This window comes from Cibotium barometz, chromosome 24, assembly GCF_041138505.1.
Source record: "Cibotium barometz isolate CiBa-2024 chromosome 24, ASM4113850v1, whole genome shotgun sequence".
NCBI lineage: Eukaryota > Viridiplantae > Streptophyta > Polypodiopsida > Cyatheales > Cibotiaceae > Cibotium > Cibotium barometz.
In genome coordinates this window covers 24,893,597-24,917,844 of record NC_141069.1, presented here as the reverse complement: position 1 = coordinate 24,917,844, position 24,248 = coordinate 24,893,597, and the positions used below count along the sequence as shown (strand labels likewise).

The 24,248-nt window shown below is 43.4% G+C and overlaps 1 protein-coding gene across 2 annotated transcripts in view; it reads right to left on the bottom strand.

Annotated features, from left to right (window-relative positions):
* Nucleotides 1–7,957: 7,957 nt before the first annotated feature.
* LOC147625070 (uncharacterized) overlaps nucleotides 7,958–24,248 on the bottom strand; it is a 41,530-nt gene continuing 25,239 nt past the window's right edge. For both annotated transcript variants that reach the window (XM_086818323.1, XM_086818324.1), the window contains one exon: nucleotides 7,958–8,640. In XM_086818323.1, the coding sequence (XP_086674449.1) occupies nucleotides 8,482–8,640 (159 nt within the window). In that variant the 3' untranslated portion in view covers nucleotides 7,958–8,481. The remainder of the gene's footprint in view (nucleotides 8,641–24,248) is intronic.

Sequence of the window (24,248 nt, the reverse complement as noted above, 5' to 3'; positions counted from 1 at the left end):
GCTATAAGCCTATTTCAGTGCCATTGGAGCAGAATCCAAAGCTTTTTGCATATACAAGTGAGCTTTTGGAGGACCCCACTACATATAGGCACATAGTGGTGGCTAGCTTGATCTACATGACCATTACTAGGCCATACTTGAGTTATGCTATTGGACTTGTGAGTCAATTTATGTAGGACCCTAGGAAGCCACACTTCAATGCAGCTAGACGGATTGTCAGGTACATAAAGTCCATAGTGACTTTTCTATGAGGCTGGTATAGAGATACAGCTACATGGGTACACAGATGCTGATTGGGTTGGTAGTGTTACAGACAAGAGATCTGCCAGTGGTTTTATGTCGAGAAAACAAATGTTAACAAAATCATCATCATGCTCAAGGACCTGCATCGACATGTCACATCAAAGTAGTATGGATGCCTAAAAAGTAAGATAAGGGGAAAGCTAAGATAGAGCACACATGGGCTATGGAAGAGCAAGAATTAGAAGCGAATCCAAAAACTACCCTCTTCTTCAGCTCTGCACAAAATCCCAACATCCCTATCCACCGTAAACCTCTACGATGAGCAAATGGATAGTCAGCAAATTCAAGGCTTGCAGAACTTGCTATTGGAGGCAAAAATATGAGTAGTTGTTGAACTCTTACATCCAAGAGCAGGCCACACTGTTTGAAAAAACACACAAAGCCGCACCATATAGAGCCACCTAGACAAAGTCAACATGTACCTCAAACAAAAGGAGGAGACCAACTGAATCTTAACATAGAGCTAAATAAGCCAAGGGTGTTGTGGTGGTGGTAGGGCTGAACATTTAGTTGGAAAGTGTGCAAAGAGCTCTTGATAGCACAAATGCGAGCATGAAGTCTCATTTGGATGCAAAGTACAAAAGAATCAGAAGGCTCGAGGTTAAGGTGACAGCACTACAACCTTCATTAAGAGCCTCTTCTTCACCAGTGTTCTTCTGGCGGTGCTCCGGCCCTTGCGTTAAAACTGCACGGCGTCTAAGTGCAAGCCTACTTGGCTGCATTTTTGCTTCTTCGAGCATTTTTTGCAGGCGGGTGGTGTTTGGTCTGATTTTTATAGAAAGGAAAACAGTGGAGGGTGGTTTGTTTGCATGTGGTGCGGCTCGACAAGTTAAGAGATGGATTTACATTTCCCTTAAAAGATCATTCACTTAAGGGGGGTTGGCTTCATAGGTGACCCTTAAAATATCATTTATATGCTTAGGGCACCACATAGAATCAGCCAAGGTGGCGTCTCCCATGGTTTCACAAGGCTCACCTTTATCGACATACATACATGCCGCTAAGAGGAGTCATTGAGGTTAGTCACTTACCTAGGATATCATCAAGGTGAAACCCTAAGTGAAGATACATAAGCCTTCTGCTGAACATTTGTATTAGTAGAATGATAGGGCAAGGGTAGGGGTCTTGCATGGTCATGCAGAAAGCATCAACAAAATCCTATGTGGCATTTTAACAAAGGTCGTGCAATCCAGTAGAACGGATTTATAGTAGGTACACTATGGGCATACCGGCAAAAACTAGGTTTGCCCCATTTTGGTTGAGAGATGATGCTATAATGCCCATAGATTACATAGTTTCCAATTTACGAATAGTATTCAACAAAAGATTGACTAAAAACACGATGGCTAAGAGAGTAATTCACCTAGAGAAATTGGAAGAAACTAGACTCTTAGCCATGCATGAGCTAATGGTAGAAAAGCTCCAACGAAAAATGGTTTGCCCAAAATATTAAAGGTAAGGATCTTAAAGAGGGCAACCTAGTGCTGTTGTTTGGAACGGGGGGAGCAATAAACAAAAAGAATAAAACTGGGGAATGGGACCCTTCAAGATCATAATTGAGAATTGAGATGGCATAGAGAATAATGGGTACATCAATGGGACATGCAAGTACGGTAAAAGTTGAAGGTAGTTTAAAATTTTAATTTATTGTCAACAATAACCTTGTGGTGAGAGAGGTATTTGTTATGCCTGCAGAGGTGTTATGGATGAGAAGGTATTGATGGGAAGAGCATGGATTGGTGCAACCAATTCAGGGGCCGAAAGAGCCAAATACATCAAGGATAAGCCCAATGAATGATAAAGGAAATGAAAAGGTGGAGAAAGAGCCTAAAACTAACCAATAATGGGCTTCATCCACCAATGGCTAGACAGAGAAGGAGATGCAACACTCAAAAAGAAGGAACTAAAGCATCTTTGTCAGCAATGGCAAAAGAAGACAGTGGAGGCTAGCGGCCTAAAGGTAGAGGGAAAATAAAGACTCTAAGAAAGTGAAGGAAAGAGAGTCCCCTATAGCCCTGAAACCAGTGAGATGAGAATACATGTGGGAATGTTCATGTGTGACTTTCCAACATATAGCTATACCATGAAAACTCAAGTTTTTATGCCCAAAAAAAAGTAACTCTAAAAGAGTCAAAAATCATGCCTAGCATTCCACAATGGTCAAAGCAATCAGAATGTCAACCCAAAAGCATGACACTCAAAAGTTTAGTTGGTATGAAAAAACATTACTTACTCACAGTCGTGAGTATCTCGAGTTTTTCGTGTCCAAAAAAGTAGTTCCAACATGTCCAAAGAATCACATGAACCACGAAATCACCTCAAAAGAATGAATATCAGAAGATCAGTTGACGTGAAAAACCAATGGAAGTTCACAACCGTGAGTATCTTGAGTTTTTCATGTCTAAGAAAGGTGGCTCAAAAGTAGTGTAAATCATACCAAGGTCTTCACAATGATCATGGGATTCATAAACTCAGCTCAAAAACATGAAAATCAAAAGTTTTTTCAACATGAAAAACTAGTAGATGTTCACAACTTGAATATCTCAAGTTTTTCATGCCCTAAAAAGTGCTTCAAGTCTACTAACTAGGGTGACATCAAGCTTCTACACAGGGTGTAAGAAGGGCCTATATCTAGTCAAAATAACAAAACAACAAATCTTTTTTGGACATGAATATCTAATTCATGCGCGAAAAATTGGCTCAATCAGATTATGGCATACCCTACTAATGAGTCAATCGCCCCATATCTCTCACTTATCGTGCACATGTAAGCTATTTTTGTCCTTGTTCCTTGCTTGATTTTTGCTTTTTCTCTTTCTTTTTTTCTTATGCTACACTTGTGCTCTCCCATGTTGATAGTCGATCGTCATCGCTTGCAACACCAAGATAGGAGAACTCCTGCTTCTTATTTTCTTTATGTATTCCATGATTTACTTGTGGTTGAGTTGTCACAAGAACATGAACATAATACTCTCTCTCACATAGTCAATGTCTCACATGTCTTCCTCTCTAGTGTATGCCATGAACATGTTCATGTTTTCTCTATCTGACTCTAACCCCACTATGAATTTCTCGGTCGTACACCCCCAAAGGGAAGAAAATCCTGCGAGTTCATGTCTAAAAACATTCCTACTCTGTCATGCTTTTATACTCTCCTCAACCTCCCCTAAAAATTGCAAATTGAGATTTCTAAATCATCGTGAAAAACCAATCTGGTTTTCATGCCATCAAAAACCAAACTGTTTTTTCACGCTAAAATGACTTGATCTAATCAAGGGTAAAATACCAACTCTTAACATTCCCACTTTCCTAAGTGCAGCCATACACTTTCTATGCCTATGTGATAAAAAGTTTGGTTTGAATATCTCAAGATATTCACACAGCCATGAAAAACCAGGCTGGTTTTTCACGCCAAGTGAAATTCTCAAGAAATAGTCATTTATCTTAGCTTTCATCGCCTCTAACCTCATTCCACCCCCATCATCGAACATCATTTTGTATCATAAATCTAACTTTTAGTTGACATAATTATCTCCCAGCAGCAAGTCACACGTGAGAAACTACCCTTTTTTTTCACACCACAAAAATTTACAAAATTACATGATTTACTAACTTCATCTCATCATCTAAATAGTATGTAATACTAACATGCATTAAACTTATCAAAACAAAGAAATTTTCTCGGTGTGTACCATGAAAAATCAGGCAGGTTCTTCACGTTAGAAAAATTATTCAAGAATGACTTTTTACCCTTAATTGCATCTTCGTATGACTTACTAAACCCTTCTAACATCTTTTTAACTTCAAATACTAACATTTTTTTGATGTGAATATCTTAAGGTATTCTCGATCGTGAAAAACCAAACTGATTTTTCATGCATGAGGAAACTCATCCACATCATCACCAAGTATAGATATAACTTCACTAACAAAAGATTGGAACACTAACATACTAACTCTCTTTTTTCTTTTTCTTTTTACATAGGGAAAGGAATTGTAGAGTCTCCCTTCCACCCAGATTTGATTATTACTTGTACAACACCACCTATTAGAGCACCTCAGCAGTACAACAACATGAACCCTTATTGTTTAGTACAGAAGCTCTCCATAACATCTGGAACCCATCGAGAAGCCCCTTAGGGAGCTCGTGCAACCAGATATCCTCTGAAAACCCTAGGCTCCTTCCCTACAACACCAAGAACAGCCAACAGAAGGGAAGGCAGAAGAAGCATGGGAGTCCATACCATCTGGAACCCATCGAGAAGCCCCTTGAGGAGCTCGTGCAACCAGATATCCTCTGAAAACCCTAGGCTCCTTCCCTACAACACCAAGAACAGCCAACAGAAGGTAAAGCAGAAGCAGCACGGGAGGAGGAGGATACCAACACAGTCGAGGAAGTGGCACCAAAGGCAATAGTACCAAAGCAAGTGGTGCCACAGGAAGACCTCCCAAGGGTAGAAGAAGTTTCAAAAGGAGAGACGCAAGTCAAAGAACAGGTAGCTGCTACTGCACCCATTGAAGTTAACATAGAAAGACCATCAAGGAAGCATGGAGGGGTGAGGATGCAGAAGAATCAAAGGAGTGTCCAAGTAAACTATAGGAGCATAGATTTCCCCTCAAGTACCTACGTTTACAAATGCCTGCACCAAGTTTTTTTTAAAGATATTCTACTGTTGTCTCTAGGCTATACAGAATTAAACCTATTAATCTACTATATGTCTGCACTAGAATGTTGCCTTGGAAAGAAATATAGGGATACATGTACTTATATTGCAAATAAGAGGATGATGATTGTGAGAATTTAATATCACATGCTCACAAGCTATATGCAATCAATATTAAGGATCCCTATGGAGTGACAATGGAGTGGGAGTTTTTTTGCAAATAGCTTCCACCATTAGGAGGTTGAGCAGAAGTAGGTACAAAATGGCCACATATAATATTCTTCTTGTTGTTGTTGTTCTGTTTCTTCTACTACTTGTACAAAATTAAAGGTAGGCCTTACCATGAAGAATGTAGTCCCACCATGTATTTGGGTTATTAGTTGTTAGCTACAACTTGATAGGCCTTCCATGCTCCTATAGTAAACTTATCTCTCTTGTATCCCTTCACATGTAAACTTTATGTTTTTGTGAGTAGGGTATACATGTGAATGACTTATCACCAAAAAAAGATCTCACAAACATAGCATATTCTTAGTGTTGAGCTCGTGATTTTTAAGCTTAAGCTTATGCAATATTTTTTAGGAAATTGAGATCTATCCCAAGCTAGGTAACATTTTTATCACTATGAGATGCAGGTGATCTAAAGTTTTCTATCAAAACTCTTTACACGTTGTGGATGACATCAATTTTGTTGTTATTGTTTTGAGCAAGGTTTTTAATGAGCCTTGTGAGAACCATTGAAAAGCAACTATGTGGATGTTGAGCTATACATCAAAGGTATACCTCAAAGGTATCCATGAGTACACCATCACCTATGCTATGGACAAGCTCCTTAGTAGCTTCTATAATTCAGATTGGGCAAGTGAAACACTAGATACGTTGTTATTTTTCTTTTAATTTAGATTACTAAATCAGTAAAACGCAAACCCATACATGCATTATCCCCATAATAATCCACACATGAAGTAGGTAGACATTATTCTTGGACTTCTTGTCTTGAGGTTAAGAGGCCAAACAAGAATCCCAATGGTTTTGGATGCGCCTAGAAGACATGACAAGAATCTTAAATCTGTGGTGACCAACATTATTGTATGGTGAACAAGAAATAATCATATGGACCCAATCTACACCTATCACATGGTGATAGTAAAAGGCCATCCAGACCAAACATAGTCCATGCAAGTTATTAACATAATCACACTCTAGCCCATCCACTCTCAAGTTATATGCCTCCCTATATTTTGAATCCTAGCCATTTCGTCTCTCACCTCAATAGTTCTAGACCATTCATCAAAATTATCTTCACAAGACCACGAAGATATAGAAGCTCTAGCCATCTACTATATCACTTCAATGATTTGATATTGTTCTCCATCTTTATTATTTTACAATTTAAGTTTAGATTTTATGCTTTAAAAGATCCTACTTCTTTTGAATGTTGCTTGCATACACCAGACATGGTTTATCTCATTTCGTGCACTGCCTCAACCCAGTGCCCTCCTCCCTTGTATGTAGTGCTTGAGCCCTTGCAAGTTTGGTACCCTCCTCCTAATTGTGTGTAGTGCCCATGCCCTTGCAAGTTTGGCACAAGGTAGTATTCTCCTCCTACTCTCTTATTTTTCACACACGCAAATCTTGCACTTTCTAGCCACAATGCATATCAGCATCCCTTTCACTTCAAGCTTACCTACATGCATTAGTGGATAGAGAGAACCAATTGGTCACTCAATCAAGTAAAGAGGAGCAAGATTAATTTAGACGAAGGATTCACAAACGTGCACACATGCACACACACCTGCACGTTTGCACACACATGGAGATAACTAGTTACAACCCTAAATAAGATAAGGGACTAGACGAAGGATTCACAAACATGCACACATGCACATACCTGCACGTTTACGCACGCACGCACACACACACACACATGGAGATAGCTAGTTTACAACCCTAAAAAAGATAAAGGGACCTTTTTTTTTTTGAAACTAGTCAGTAACCCAAAAGATAATTTTTTTATACAAATGCATCTTACACATGATAGTATCCTTCCCATGAGGAAGTTTCCTTGTTTTCTAGGTCCCCTTGGCCAATTTAGCCCCCAAAAGACAATAATGCAGTCTCTTCTTCTTCTTCTTCTTCTTCTCTCTCTCTCTCTCTCTCTCTCTCTCTCTCTCTCTCTCTCACCCCAATGCTTAACATAGAGACCCCTTGTATAGCTTGACTTATCACCAGCAAAGAAAAATGAAAATCCATATTTTTTTCATAAAAGGGTTGAAACCTCAAGGAAACGAAGAGCCTTGAAGCCTATGTAAAGGTTTTAACACAAATCGATTTTGCAAACGCAGTAGAAGAATCAATTCTGTAACAAAAGTATTTCTGCTTGTGCACAGATGAGAAATCTATGAAACTGGGATTGCTCCATGTTTAGCCATATCAGAAATACTCAGAGGTGCTGTGACGCATGCTTATCATATCTATGCAGGCATACCCAAAAGAAACATTTCTCTTAATCATCAACTTCGAAAGATTTATCACATTGGAACATTTTAAGATTCAATAGGGAACAACAATGTAAGAACACGCTCACAATCTCTTTCTCGTGTTGAGGCTCCTGATTGAGAGATCTCACGTTCAACATGCACTCGTTGCCATCATATTAGATTGTATCAAGCAAACCATTGAAAGGTCCTCGTTGACTATATGACAAGAAAACAACCTTCCCCTCCCTTTCACATGGATACAAACCATTCAATTATTCTAATAGACCCTCGATTCTAACCAAACAGCAGCAACGCAGTGATGCACAGAGCCATCCAAAAGTTCTAAAGATACCTGATTCAGACCAAGCTGACGTTGCGATAAACCACAAAACAATGATGCACCATGTCAATTGAATGAACTGTACTTGCAACTGATCCAATAATATGTCACTAATCATCCAGAAAATGGTAGGAGAAGCAGGAATAAAACTGACATTATGATTTTGAAAAGGCTGAAAATCAATCAATGATTTCTACTTTTAAAGCAGGAGCAAAAACCGAATTCAAAGTGGGTTTCCCCTCCTTTGAAGCTTCATTAATTCAACCTCGACCTCCCCCAAATAAAAACAACAATGCCCATTTTCTATACAGTCCTGTTTCTATTACAGATGTGAGCTGCATGTAAAGAGCAATCAGCTGATTCTGATGCCGAGGGGGGTTTTGGTGTACATATATATCTACAAAAAAGCAACACAATATATAACAAGCTCCCAAACAAGGTGTCACCACAACAGCCTAAAATTTTTGACTCTATATTTGTGCCCACCAGACTCATAAAAGGCTCATTGGAGTAGCCAAAAGCTTTCACTACTTGACATACTGCCTTTTGAAGTCAGCCTGGAAGCCCTTTGAAGTGGCAGTTTGTATGCACCATTGCAGACATGCTCATTAGTGCTGGCAAAACTCTTCCAAAGGCTTGACAGCCACCAATTCGTGTGAAGACACTGTTTGTATGCTGTGATGGAAACATCATATTAAGGAGGAGGAGAGGTATCAGGCATCTTATTTTGCACAGCTTTCACAGCGGCAACCCTTGCAGCGTTTGCTGCTCGGTTTGCAGCAGCCACTGCCTTGTTCACTCTCTCATCAACATGAGGTACCTCAAACGATTTAGCTGCTGCCCGACGAGCCTCCTGTACACACAATCACGTGCCCATCATGCCATTTTCACTCTTAAATAGACTTTATATTTACTGTCACAAAGCATGCCCTTGAAGCTTCCAAATAGAACCCAATAGAAACCCACTAACAAAACCACAAGGATAAGTCATAAAGTATGCATAAACATAGAAGCATAAACATGCAAAGACAAGCTTAAGGGATTGAACAAAGCATCTAAAGTTCAAGCAACAGCACACCCTGTCATGACCCTGTGAATTTGTGCAGCATAAGTGTGAGCATGGTGGTTGGTGAGTAAGATATATGTTTAAGGTTCAGACTTGGGGACAAAAGGGAACTAAGGTTTACAACCCCATGTGTGGAGGGGACAAAAAGGAACAAAAGTTCAAAGGTTTATAACCTTTATAAAAACCTTTTTTTTAGCATCGTGGTCAGCACCTTTTCTCTCTCTCTATCACTCTTGCTTTTTGAAAGGAGGGCTGGCGGGCTGCGCTACAGATAATACAGGCGCAGACTGAATCGTTCTCTTTCACGCTTGCTTTTTGGGGAGGGAAGGTTGGCTGGCTGCTGCGCTGCTGTACATACAGGTGCAGACCAAATATCTCTCTCCCGCGCTTTTGGCAAGAGGCTGGCTGTCGGGCTGCACTGCTGTACACAGGCAGAGCTGGACAGAGAGGCGTGGACTGTAGGAGGGAGTGCAGGGCTGGACAGCAGGTTCACCCACAAGTTTTCTCTCTCTCTCTCTCTCACGTTGAATCAGATGCTGGACTGCAGGTGGCTGCAAGACAAGAGGGCAGGACAGAACAGGGCTTTTCTCACGCCTCCTCTCTTGTGAAAAGCGACACAAGGACTGTAAGTTTCCCTCTCTCTTTGTGAGCAGGTGGGACTGCAGGAAGTGTCAAACTAAGTCTCTCTTTTCACTGGCTCGTGGGGTGACTGTTTCGGAGACCTTTCTCTGGCCCTTTGTGAGAGGAAGGGTTTGGCAGTTTGGAGGGTGGAAACAAGGCAAGTTTTTGGACGGATTTGGAAGAGTTTGTGGACTGTTTTCATGGCTGAGTTTGTGGCTATGTGCATGGGCCATTTAGATGCATATTCAAGGCCTCATGGATACACTGTCTTGGCAGATTAGAGGAGATAACAGTGTGGTGTTTTGGGGACACAGAGCTGTGTGTAACCTCTATGCTAAGAGGTCCAAAGGATTGGCAGATTGGACATGCAGACATACAAGCCATGAATGGCCATGTTGTACTCATTTAAACTTTTCCATTGAATTTGAATAACGGCACCGAACGGGTGTTAGCAACAGAGAGTATCCCTTATCAAATTTACATCAAAGTCCTTTGCTTAAATCTCAATCCACTTACATGTAGCTTGCTAGTGGAAGACAAATACCAGAGGCGCCTAAGTGCAGCTGCATAAAGGCTACAGAAGGACACCAGGGCGCAGCCGCCTGCTGGCAAGAGAGGAGTTCTGTGCGCAGCCGCCTGTTAGGTGATGAGGAGAGCGTCTGAGCGCAGCCATCAGCAAGTGAAGAGGTGTCCGGCGCAGCCGCCTGTGTCTGGGCGCAGCCGCCTACAAAGTGGAGAGGTGCGAAGTTTGTGCGCCGCCGCCAGCAAAGTGAAGAGGTGCGAAGTTTGTGCGTAGCCGCCAGCAAAGTGGAGGGCGTCTGGGGCCTGGGCGCAGCCGCCTGCTGGCCAGAGTGTGGCGTGTCTGTGCACAGCCGCCTGTGTCTGGGCGCAGCCGCCTGTTGGCCAGAGAAAGGTGAGGTCCTGCACACAGTCAAATGCCCCCAAGCTGATGAAGTGGTCGCCTATATTTAATTGTTGGAGAGGGCACACGTCCAACAGTTGGCCGGCCCCCCCTAGCTTGCATGGAGGCAGCCAGTTCCAAGGTGGGGGGTGGGTAGGTGGCCATGCACCCACCCCCACACACGAGGGGTTCCCTTTTACCCTCCATGACCCAAACGTGGGTGCCCAAAAATGGGTGCCCACCCTATCAAAGACACCAAGAAATATTTGGGGAGGGTGTCCACTGTGAACCTGCAACCTTATAAAAACAAAGGTTAAAAAGAATGCTATAAAATGAACAAGTGCAATACACTTACCACCTGTTCACATGCAACAAAACTTGTCAGAAGACAGCAAAAACTTCACAACTCACTGGCAGGCGTCCCCACTCAGTAAGTGGCACGTCAAACAGGCAAACACAAAAAAACAAGTCACGCGAAGACAGTTTCAAGCATGCAAACATGAATGCATGTGCAAACAGTATCATGGACATATCTCCCGTTCATGGAACAAGTACTAAACATTCCTGTCGGGCACAATAATGGCACGACAGAAAGCATAAATCTCGGTCTTCCTATGGAGTGACAGTCCCATAGGCAAGACACGGTAAATACTCGCCCTTCCATGGCGTGACAATCCCATGGACAGAACACAATCCAAGTCATACACGGGTGGCACCAGTCTGGCTCCCGTCCATACGACACCATCTTGCTAACACACGGGTGGCACCAGTCTGGCTCCCGTCCATGTTATGCAAAAATACTGGCCTCAAGTGAACAAGACACAAATCTGGAGATGGACCGAATGGTCGGCCAATTGGTGGCATCCCCCCGGGCTCCTAAAGAGTTGTCCTCAACTGAAAAGCCTCAAGATATGCCTGCAATAGCTGTGGGTAATCAACAAAATAAACCTCGTTTACCCACTTTGCATCAATGGGCAAATAATTCTTGAACTTCACAAGGTATCTCCTGGAAAGCTTTCCTGTAGGTAGCTTCCTCTCCTTGTGAAAGACAATCTGTTCTGGCTGGAGGATCTCCTCAAGCTCATCAATCTCTAGCGGATCTTCTGTGACAGGCTCTTCAACATCTGGCCCAACATACTTCCGCAAAAGACTCACATGAAATGCATTGTGAATCTTCCAATGACTAGGTAAAGCAAGCCTGTATGACACTTCATTGATCCTTTGAATCACATTGAAGGGTCCATAATAGCAAGGAGAAAGCTTAGGATATGATCCTTCTCGTCTTGGACTCTTCCGAAGCCTAGCTTTCTCAAATTTCAACAAAACCCAATCACCTTCTTTGACTTCCATGTCCCTTCTATGTTTGTCAACAGCCATTTTATGCTTATCTTGTGACCTTGCAATGACTGTCCGTACCTGAGCAAAGGCTACATCCAAGTCACGAACATACTCATCAGCTGCAAAAATCTCATCCTTTATACGAAGGATGGGTGGCAAGACCACTCTGCCATAAATAATCTCAAACGGGGCCTTTTCCATGGAGGCATGGATCGTATTGTTGTAGGCAAACTCAGTGAAAGATAGTTCTCCCATGTAGTCTTTTGATCTGCCACATAACACTTCAACAAATCCAACACGGCTGAATTTGCAGCTTCACTTTGGCCATCCGTTTGGGGATGATAAGCTGATGAAAACTCAAGTTTAGTGTCCATGTTATCAAATAAAGCCCTCCAGAAGAGGCTCGTAGTCGTGGGATCTCTATCCCTAACAATGGATTTAGGCATACCATGATGTTTGAAAATATTAGCAAGAAAAAGCTTTACCATACAATCAACTTTAATGGTTTTCTTGACGGGCAAGAAATGAGCTTGCTTGCTAAACCTGTCCACAATGGTCCAAATAGCATCATTCCCATGCTAGGATCTAGGCAAGTCCATAATAAAATCCATAGTAATACTTTCCCAAGGTTGCGAGGAAATAGGCAATGGCTGAAGCAAACCTGGAGGTTTTTGCCTATCAAATTTCACCTTTTGGCAAGTAATACATGCACGTACAAATGCCTCAATGTCTTTGCGCATGCTTGGCCAAAAGAAATATCTCTCAATCATGCGTGTAGTGGGCATGATACCTCTATGACCAGCACAAGCGTGACGTTCCTCCATAACCTTTGGACGCAAATCCTTCACCACACATAGGCAGTTATCCTTCATAAGATAACCCTCGTTGATTACATAAGAGGCATGTGAATGACCAGCCATCAAATCAGTCCATATATGGCAAAAATCAGCATCCAAATGATACAAATCTCGCATAGCAGATAAGTCCCCATGAGAGGCCATTGAAACTGTAGCCACATAAGGCCTCTTGGATAATGCATCTGCCACCACATTTTTCTTTCCCGGAGTATGCACAATCTAAAAATGAAACATGGAAAGAAAGTTTGCCATTCACATCTGCTTCTCCGAAAGCTTTGTTTGAGACTTGGAGAAAACCAAGATGTCATCAAAGAATACACCTGTGAATTTGCGATGGGATCGGAATATCCTATCCATCATACGATTAAATGTGGCCGGGACATTGGTGAGACCAAAAGGCATCACCAAAAATTCATACAATCCAAAAGCTGTCCTGAATGCAATTTTGTGGACATCTTGTGGTACCACTCGTATTTGGTGATAACCACTCTTCAAACCAAGACGACTGAAACAAGCCGAGCCATCAAGCTTATCCAAAATGTCATCAATACGCGGGATTGGGAATCTATTCTTGATGGTAAGCTTATTTAAAGCTCTATAGTCCACACACATGCGGAATGACCCGTCTTTCTTTTGAACAAGAAGCACGGGAGAGCAATAAGGTGAGGAGCTTGGCTGAACCAAACCTTTCTCTAAAAGCTCATTTACCCGCTTCATGATCTCTTCTTGTTGTAGAGCACTCACGGTATGCCGGTTTGTTAGGTGGAGAACTGCCTGGCACAAGATCTATGCGATGATCCTCGAGCCTTTGGGCAGGTAATTCACCTGGCAATGCATCAGCAAAACAATCGTTGAATTCATGAAGAAAATTCAGCCTATCGTAAGTCATAGCATCCACATTTTGATGACTTGGTACAATGCTATCACAAACAAAAACCAAGTACGCAGAAAGACTCTTTTTCATTGCTTTATTAATCTGTATGTGAGATACAAGTGGGATGGAATCCCCTAATCCTGATGGTACTAAATACTAAACTTGCAGCCTTATCTTATGAATCTAAAGTATGCTAACATTGTTAAGAAAGAGATAGACAAGCTCATCAAATGTGGATTCATCTATGAGATTGAACATTTGGACTGGGTTTCACCCATTATGGTGGTGCCAAAAAGAATGAAAAATTGAGAGTATGTGTCGATCTCAAAAAGGTCAACACAAGAACAAGATGAGATCATTACCCCTTTCCGTATTTAGAACATGTACTCGAATAAATATCTGGCAACAAAGCATACAGCTTCTTAGATGGGTATTTAGGATATAACCAAATTTGCATTGCTTCGGAGGATCAAGCTAAAAATTCTTTTGTAAACAGAACACATAGTTTATGCTTATAGAGTTATGCCATTTGGCTTGACAAAAGTATCATCCACATTCCAATGGCTTATGAGCACGATCTTTAAAGATTTTCTAAGGATGTTTCTTAAAGCTTTCTTAGATGATCTATGCACTCATTCATCATGGAAGGAGCATTTATCCTATTTACAAAAGGTATTTGAATGATGTGCAGACTTTATTGCCTATCTTTGAACCCATCTAACGGGCTGATCCTTGATTTGACCCCATGCTTTGCATACCATCTGCTCTTTTGCATCATGTTTTGTGTTTCCCTGCACGTCGGGAACTGCATGCACATTAGCCTTGGTTTGCTTGTCCTCATGCTTTGGTTTGCTATCAGGGCATTGTCGAAACATGTGCTCTTTGCTGCCACAAGAAAAACATTTCCCCTCCTTGGCATATTGCTCCCTTTGCTCAAGGGTCAAGCCAAATTTGTTCTTCTTTGGCCCATGATCTTTAGATGAGGTATTTTCAGCTTTACCTCCCTTCTGGGTCTCCCGGAAGTTCTTTTTAGGTGGCTGTCCACCTTTTTGCAGATTTGGGACAGCCTTATCTTTGCTTTTTGAACCGCCTTGATCTTGCTTAATTTTGAGCACCTATTGCTCTGTAGCAAGAGCAAAGGCTATAAGCTGTTGCAAAGTGTGTTTCGGGTGCAATTCAATGCCCGAACATTAAGCTGGTTGCAATCCGGAGTGAAACTTCCTCTTTCATCCTCAGTGACTTGCATAAAAGGAGTTACCTCAAGCAACACTTTCCAAAACTTATTAAAATACTATTACACACTTTCATTATCTCTTTGCTCAAGTCTATCCCACTTTTGGGTGAGAGTTTGCTCCGCATTAGGTGGCAAGAACTGAGCATAAAATCTGTCCTTAAACTCTTTCTAGGTGCAAATGGGGTCTTTGGTTATCTTTTCAGTGATCCACCAATGAGCAGCGGTCCCCTTCAAGAACATGCTAGCATGGCGTACTTTAGACTTCTCAGTGAAGTCCTCATCGCTAAAAGCAATGTCAAACTGTGCCACAAATGCTAACACTTTGGAAGCATCATACTCTCCATGAAAAACATCAAACTTAACGGACTTGTCACCTACTTTAAATTCCTTGAGCTTTCTGGCATGAGGCTCATGGTCCTCTCTTTTTCTTTTCCCCTTTTCCAACGGGGCAACCCTATCTGCATGGGCTCCATGGGCCATCATTGAAGTTTCATGAAGCACGGTGGCATGTGCTCCACGAACCTGAAAATCAGATAATGTGACCATCATGCCCTCCATGAGCACTAGCATACATATACCTGTCAGCCTTTGTGCCTTGTGGAGAAGATGCATGACGAGAGGTGACTATCACCTCTTCCCTTTGCATAAAAGACCTCAACCTTTGAGATGCGAGATCTCCATGCTTCAAGCGAGGTGGATTTCTGAATTTCAGCTCTCCATCTTCCCCCTCTTTGATGTCACCTTTGCGGAGAAGTTAGGAAAGTGCCAACTCCCTTGGCTTCTTGCCCACTTCTCGTGCCATGGACTCAAAAGTCATGTCCACCATTGCATTGGCTTTCCTTGCTTCAATGGCACTTTGCAAATGGGGATCTTCATGCAAAAATTTCAACTCTTGCTCTTGTGCCTGCAAAAGCTTTCTCATATGCTCCAATTCAGCCCTCATTGCATCAGGCTCTTCTTCTTGCATAACTGCCTTTCCTCCAGACAGTTGTCCCCTCGAATCACCATCATTCACCCTCTCAAGGGGCTTGTACCTTCCCTGTAAAGCATCGGAACCACGCGAGGCACTTTATGGGCCCCTCGAATTAGGCACTTCCAAAGGGTTGCCTTGGCTGTCCATTGTGTTAAGTGTGCTAGAAGCGGGGTGTCCAATACACAGGTTCGTTTCCCCACTAAGAAGAGGAAAATAACCGTGCTCTGATACCAATGAAATCGATCCCGTCAAGTGGGAATAGACTCCGTTGGACACCCACATGCATAATAGCACAACTTAAATTTCACAATATAAATGAACAACTCAATAACAACTGAAATGAAATGAAATGTTGATCAATGGACACCAGCACTGGGGCTGGAACAGGCCGACCCCCCCCTCAATATATGATATATTATTGGGAGTATTTAAAAAAACACAATGCTCCATGGGTTCAATGAACCAGATGATGTCCATGTACAACTGGGATGAATACAGTTACCAAACAAGAGACTCGAAGTAGACGTTCGAAGGAGAGCGATCCACTTGAGAAGTCTAGTCTCTACGGTCCTGTGCCTTCACTGGAATCCACAGAGAGCGCCCCACTGGTGTTCCAGAACCACGCACAAACAAGCACTCCCGTACTAACGCCTGGCTCTCCCGATCTCGGCACCCATGGACCGTGGTTCTCCAGAAGCTTGGACTACCCGGCACCGAACGGGTGTTAGTAGCAGAGAGTATCCCTTATCAGATTTACATCAAAGTCCTTTACTTAAATCTCAATCCACTTACCTGTAGCTTGCTAGTGGAAGACAAATACCAGAGATGCCTAAGTGCAGCTGCATAAAGGCTAGAGAAGGACACCAGGACGCAGCCGCCTGCTGGCAAGAGAGAAGAGTTATGTGCGCAGCCGCCTGTTAGGTGGAGAGGAGAGCGTCTGAGCGCAGCCGTCAGCAAGTGGAGAGGTGTCCAGCGCAGCCGCCTGTGTCTGGGCACAGCCGCCTGCAAAGTGGAGAGGTGCGAAGTTTGTGCGCAGCCGCCAGCAAAGTGGAGAGGTGCGAAGTTTGTGCGCAGCCGCGCCAGCAAAGTGGAGAGGAGGGCGTCTGGGCACAGTCGCCTGCTGGCCAAAGTGTGGCGTGTCTATGCGCAGCCGCCTGTTGGCCAGAGAAAGGTGAGGTCCTGCACACAGTCGAATGCCCCCAAGCTAACGACCAAATATAACTGGTTCAAATCGATGAAGAGGTATTGGTCGGAGTAGCCTCAAATCACAGGCTCATTCCCACCTTCACTGGGTGCACACTTGCCTTTCACTGGTCTTCCGGGACCGTGCACAAACAAGCACGCCCGTACTAACGCAGACAACAGTGATACACCGCAGAGGAAACGTATCCCAGTTCTCCCAGATAAGCTTTGTACCTAGTTTTTCTCATACCCACATGACCTTCACTGGCTCCTCTATAGGTGAGGGCGCGGTTCATGGGAAAAACCACTACCCAATGACCTTCTAAGGTGTATGCAGCTGGAGAAGAAACTTGCTTACACAAAGCTTGAAATAACAACATTTAACTTTAATTGTTATCTGAATCTGAAATAAAATATTAAAACAAATACCTGACATAAGTTTTAATTCAAATCTCAGCAAAGAAGACCATTTTCCTTTTTGTTGTACTCCAAATGGGTGCAATCAGCTGATGTGAACAGGACAACCAGCCGGTACAAATGTGGCAGCCAGCACAGTTTGCAGGTGCACGTGGACAGCCAGCACATCCGGCACAAGAAGGTAGCAACACTGTTTTGCAGGTACACGTAGGAAGCCAGCATGTACAACACATTCAGGTGGGCGGGTAGAGCTCGTACAAGGAGGCGGTACAGCAGGGCAATACCAAGCGTGAAGGAGGAAGGAAAAGCCATCAACCCCACACGTGGATAATTTCCAAAAAAGTTCCATGCAAAAGCCTTTATTTTTTAAGATTATAAAACCTTAAATCAAATTAACACTTTGGGCACCCTCAAAAGCAAATGTCCAACCCCTATTTAAAATGGGTGTGAAGTTTGAACACAATACCTTATAAATATTAAGGTTTACTCTAGTTTATGGATTTTACCTTTTAAAAAGGCCAAAATGAAAATACTTACCACCTGTTCACATGCCACACCACCAAGTCAGCAAACAGCACTCCACGGTACACTGGGGGCGTCCCCGTCCAATGTACTAGCACGGCATAACAGACAGACACACACAAATAAGTCATGCAAATACAAATTTATGCATGCATAAATGCATGCACACATATAATGGACGAAATCTCCCTTTCATGAAACTTGTACAAGAGGTTCTTATCGGGCACAAAACTGGCCCGACAGAAATATAAAGATATGTCTTGGTCTTCCTATGGAGTGACAGTCCCATAGGTAAGACGCCATCCTGGCCATACACGGGTGGCACCAACAGGCTCCCGTCCATACAGCACGGAGCAAGTCACACGGGTGGCACGAAACTGGTTCCCGTCCATGTGACGCAGCACTGGTCACACGTGGATGGCACTAATCTGGCTCCCATCCATGTGACACCAAAAAACTACATGGGACACTGGCCTGGCCCCGTGTGAACATGGCACAAATCTGGCCACTCCATGGAGTGACAGTCCCATAGAAGTGACTCCAGAAATGGAGATGGACCAAATGGTGACATCCCCTCGGGCTTCTAAACAGTTGTCCTCAACTGAAAAGCCTCAAGATATGCCTGCAAAAGCTGAGGGTAGTCAACAAAATAATCCTCACCTACCCACTTTGCATCAATTGGCAAATAATTTTTAAATTTCACAAGGTATCTCCTAGAAAACTTCCCATGTGGTAACTTCCCCTCCTTGTAAAATACAATCTGCTCTAGCTGAAGGATCTCCTCCAGCTCATCAACTTCTGGCGGATCTTCTGTGACAGGCTCCTCTGGATCTGGCCCCACATACTTCCGCAAAAGACTCACATGAAAAGCATTGTGAATCTTCCAATGGCTGGGTAAAGCAAGCCTGAAGAACACTTGATGTTGTCAATCACTTTGAAGGGTCCATAATATCGAGTAGAAAGCTTTAGATATGATCCCTCTCGTCCTGGCCTCTTCCGAAGCCTAGATTTCTCAAATTTCAGCAATACCCAATCACCTTCCTTGACTTGCATGTCCCTTCTATGCTTATCAGCAGACCTTTTATGCTTGTCTTGTGACCTTGCAATGGCTGTCCGCACTTGAGCAAAGGCTACATCCAAGTCACGCACATACTCATCAGCTGCAAAAATGCCATCCTTTGTACGAAGGATGGATGGCAAGACCACTCTGCCATAAATAATCTCGAACGGGGCCTTCCCCGTGGAGGCATGAACTGTGTTGTTGTAGGCAAACTCTACAAGTGGAAGATACTTCTCCCACGCAGTCTTTTGATCTGCCACATAACACTTCAACAAATCCAACACGGCTGAATTTGCAACTTCACTTTTGCCATCCGTTAGGGGGTGATAAGCTGATGAAAACTCAAGTTTAGTGCCCATGTTATCAAATAAAGCCCTCCAGAAGAGACTCGTAGTCCTGGGATCTCTATCCCCAACAATGAACTTAGGCATACCATGATGCTTGAAGATGTGAGCAAGAAAAAGCTTCACCATATGATCAACTTTAATGGTTTTCTTGACGGGCAAGAAGTGAGCTTGCTTGCTAAACCTGTCCATAATGGTCCAAATAGCATCATTCCCATGCTGGGATCTAGGCAAATCCATAATGAAGTCCATAGTAATGCTTTCCCATGGCTGCGAGGGAATAGGCAATGGCTAAAGCAAACCTGGAGGCTTTTGCCTATCAAATTTCACCTTTTGGCAAGTAAGACATGCACGTCTATATCATAGTTACCACGGAACGGGAACGTTCCAGGAACGTCAGATGCTGGAACAGGAGCGGGAATGGGAACGGGAGCGGATCGGGAACGTCGCGGAACGCCACATCATATGACATGTCAGCATATGACATAAAATGACAAAACATTTAAAATATCCAAGATTAAACTTTAAAGTCTTAAACATTAAAAATTTGAAGAGTCCAGACTCCAAATAGAAACTGAAAAGAAAGTACATCGCATGTGGATATATAGAAACTGAAAAAGAAAGTACATCACATGACAAGTACAAAACTAGCCTCAAGGGCCAAGGTAACTGGTGAGTCAAAGACTAGTCATCAGCAAGTGGGATCTCATCCTCCTATCCAGGATGTCCCTTAATCTGCTCATCCTCATGCTGCTCCACATCATCCTCTCCCTCTGGCTGATCCTCACCATCATTGTCATCAAGATCAAGGCAAAATCCAATAAATGGCTCTGGAGTACACTCAGCCCTGAACTTGTTAAGCAAACGCAAGTTTGCATTAACAAATACAAGGTCATTTGCCTTCTGGACACCAAGCCTGTTTCTCTTCTTGCTTGCAATGTTCCCAAAACTGCTCCATAAGCGCTCACATGGCGAGGAGCTAGCACCCTGGCTAAGCACTCGAATGGCCAATCTTTGCAGCAATGGTGTATCTTCCCCATAATCCTCCCACCACCGTGCACTGGATATCTTGAACCTATCATTCTGTGCATCCTGCAAAGCGAAGAGGCCTCTCTTTTGTCGATAGAAGGAAAGGTCTTCACGAACCCTCCTCCTATCATCTGCACTGGGTACAAGCTTCCTCAAGATATCCTCCCAACCCTGCACAACCTCTGCATCTGTCTCTTGTCCTTTGCCTTGAAATTCTGGATCCACCACAAATGCAGCAGCCTCTAATGCAGAGTGATACTCTGTCCACCTGCCTGTCGCTCGCAAGACGAGATAGCTCCCGTCTCCTACCCCCATCCAAAGTCTGTAGAGATAGGATTCTCTCAATCATCCTGTCCATCCCCTCATACACCTTGCCAATGCAAGGCTCATCTCCATCAAGAAGCCTCAACATAAGAATGATTGGCCGCACAACCTGCAACAATACCTCAACAGTGTCCCAAAAAGTGTCATCAAGAACAATGGACCTGCATCGAATACCTGCCACTGAGGTACGCTCTCGCCATGCATCCCACTCCTCACAAACTACAAGCTGCCTCAAATGATTCTCCACTTCAAAAAGACGCTTTAGCATAAGGAAATTATATGCAAAGCGTGTATCTCAATACTTTAAGAGATCCTTTGGGCATCTCTGTCGAAATACAGCCAAAATGTAGTGGTGGCGAGTGATAAATGAAACAATGTGATTGCCCATTTCAATAGAAGGCTCCACCCACTGCATCTTACCAATATCTTTGAGGAGATTGTTGAGCCCATGTGACATGCAAGGAGTGAAGCAAATATGTGGGTACCTATCCTCAATGATCCTCCCTGCTGCCCTGTTTGAGTTCTCTCCATCAGAAACAAACTGGATGACATTATTGGGACCCACGTAATCAATGGCTTCACTCCAAATATTTGCCAATCTCTCTGCAGTTTTGCCCGCCTCTGAATTGTCAATAGCTTTAATAAAAAAGCTACATCCTCTAGAGTACGCAAGGATACCCTGAATGGAGCGGCTCCTGGTGTCACTCCAACCATCACCCATGATAGTGACGCCACATCTACGCCATACATCCTGAATGGGTCCCGAGGCATCCTCTATGGCCGTCCTCTCTGTGGCTAGAAGTGTAGTGCGCAATGCCTCGGATGAGGGTGGAGCATAGCCAGGTCCGAAAGAAGCAATCTCCTTCACCATATCTGCAAAGTATGGGTTGCGGGCCTTTACCAAAGGAACATCTGCAGCATAAAAAAACCGTGCCACTGATGCATCTACTTGTGCCCTCCTCCCAGGGTGCCATGATGCCACAAGACTAGCCTGCACTGGACCTCGTGAAGCCTGGGTCTCGGAAGCATTTGTTCCATGTGCGGATGGCTGTGGAGCAGCCCCAAATAATGGGGTAGATACACTCGCTGAAGATGCCACGCCTGCAGGTGTAGCTGATGATGATGTACCTCGAGGATCAAGAACAGAGGGCCGACTCCCTGCTGCATCAAGTCTATCTGCAAGTGCCTGCAATCGTATGATATCTGCTCCTGACACTGTAGGGCAAACAGAAATGCCTTTGCCTCTAACCCCCAACAAATGGGCTCGCACACGATCCGTGCCTCCAGTCTTAATGGATCCACAAAAGTGGCACTTCCACTTGCGTGACCCTCCTCCTCTTGCACTATCATATCTGGACACAAGATCCACCTCATTCCACCAAGGGGATCTGTTTTCTGCATCTATGCCACGAGGAGGTGCCATTGAAATTGATAAATGGCTGAAAATTAAAAAAAAACATGCAAAATGCCCTTGCATGAGACATAAGTAAAGTGTCCACAAAGTGGAAAAAAACGCAGCAAACTAGAATCTCCAAAATCCAATGTTCATTGCGTAAATTTTAAATCTTACCTGCTCAAGACTCGAGTGCCACCCGAGCAAAAGAAGGGGCCAACTTGCCAAGGCCCAAGAGCCTAGAGGAGGGGCCAAGAGGAGGTAGGGAGAGTGTGTAGTTCCGCCCTAGCGTTCCGGCGTTCCGCCACGTTCCCCGGCAAGTGCGCCGTTCCGGCTCCCGTTTCCACGTTCCGGGCACGCCTTGCGCTTCGGAGCGGCGTTCCGACGTTCTAGGAAGGCGGAACGCCGTTCCCCGGTAACTATGGTCTATATGCCTCAATGTCTTTACGCATGCTTGGCCAAAAGAAATATCTCTCAATCATGCGTGTAGTAGGCATGATACCTCTATGACCAGCATAAGGTGGAGCGTGAAATTCCTCCATAACCTTTGGACGCATATCCTTCACCACACATAAACAGTTATCCTTCATAAGATAACCCTCTTTGATCACATAAGAGGCATGTGAGTGACCAGCCATCAAATCAGTCCATATATGGCAAAAATAAACATCCAAATGATACAAATCTCGCATGGTAGATAAGTCCCCATGAGAGGCCACTGAAACTGCAGCCACATAAGGCCTCCTGGATAATGCATCTACCACTACATTTTTCTTTCCCAGAGTATGTACAATCTGAAAATGAAACATGGAAAAAAAGTTTGCCATTCTCATCTGCTTCTCCGAGAGCTTTGTTTGAGATAGAAAATATCTCAGGCTTTGATGATATGTCTACAACAAATTCAGCCCCAAGAAGATAATGTTTCCATATCTTTAAGGCATGAATTACAGCCAAGAGCTCTTTCTCATGAATGTCCATATGAAGCTCGGCATCATGCAATCAACGGCTCTCATATGTAACTGCATGACCTTCTTGATTTAGGACAGCCCCTATACAATTCCCACACGCATCACATTCCACCATGAATGGCTTTTGCAAGCCAGGAACAATCAATACGGATCCACATATGATAGCATTCTTGAGTTGCAAGAAAGCATCCTGCTCCTTAGAAGTCCATTTAAAAGTGGCTTTCTGCTTCGTGAGATCATGTAGAGGCGTGGCAATCATAGCAAAATGCCTTATGAAGCGCCTCTAATATGAACATAATCCCAGAAAGCTACGTACTTGATGTACATTTTGCAACTCAGGCCAATTTCAAATGGTTTCAATCTTGACAGAATCCATTCTTACACCATCCTTGGATACAATGTGGCCAAATAGTGTATCTCTGAAAGAAAGAACTCACTTTTCTTGGCATTAATGAAGAGTTTATGCTTCCGCAACTCTTCAAACACTGTGGCCAAATGAATCCTATGCTCTTGCTCATTCTTGGAGAGAACCAAGATGTCATCAAAGAATACACCTGTGAATTTTCGATGGGGTCGGAATATCCTATCCATCATACGATTGAATGTGGCTGGGGCATTGGTGAGACCAAAAGGCATCACCAAAAACTCATACAATCCAAAAGCTATCTTGAATGCAGTTTTGTGGACATCCTCTGGCACCACTCGTATCTGGTGATAACCACTCTTCAAATCAAGACGGCTGAAACAAGTCGAGCCATCAAGCTTATCCAAAATGTCATCAATGCGCGGGATTGGAAATCTGTTCTTGATGGTGAGCTTATTTAGAGCTCTATAATCCACACACATGCGGAATGACCCATCTTTCTTTTGTACAAGAAGCCCGGGAAAGCAAAAAGGCGAGGAACTTGGCTGAACCAAACCTTTCTCCAAAAGCTCATTAACCTGCTTCATAATCTCTTCTTGTTGTGCAGCACTCACACAATATGTGGGTTTGTTAGGTGAAGAACTACCTGGCACAAGATCTATGCGATGATCCTCGGGCCTTTGAGGAGGTAGTTCACCTGGCAATGCATCAGCAAAACAATCTTTGTATACATGAAGAAAATTCAGCCTATCCTGAGTCAAAACATCCACATTTTCATGACTCGGTTCAATGTTATCACGAACAAAAACCAAGTACGCTGAAAGACTCTTTTTCATTGCTTTATTAATTTGGATGTGAGATACAACTGGGATAGAATCCCCTTCCTTGCCAGCATCAATAACATGCATGCGGCCTCTATGCATAAAGGAAATTCTGGATGTGAGATACAACTGGGATAGAATCCCCTTCCTTGCCAGCATCAATAACATGCATG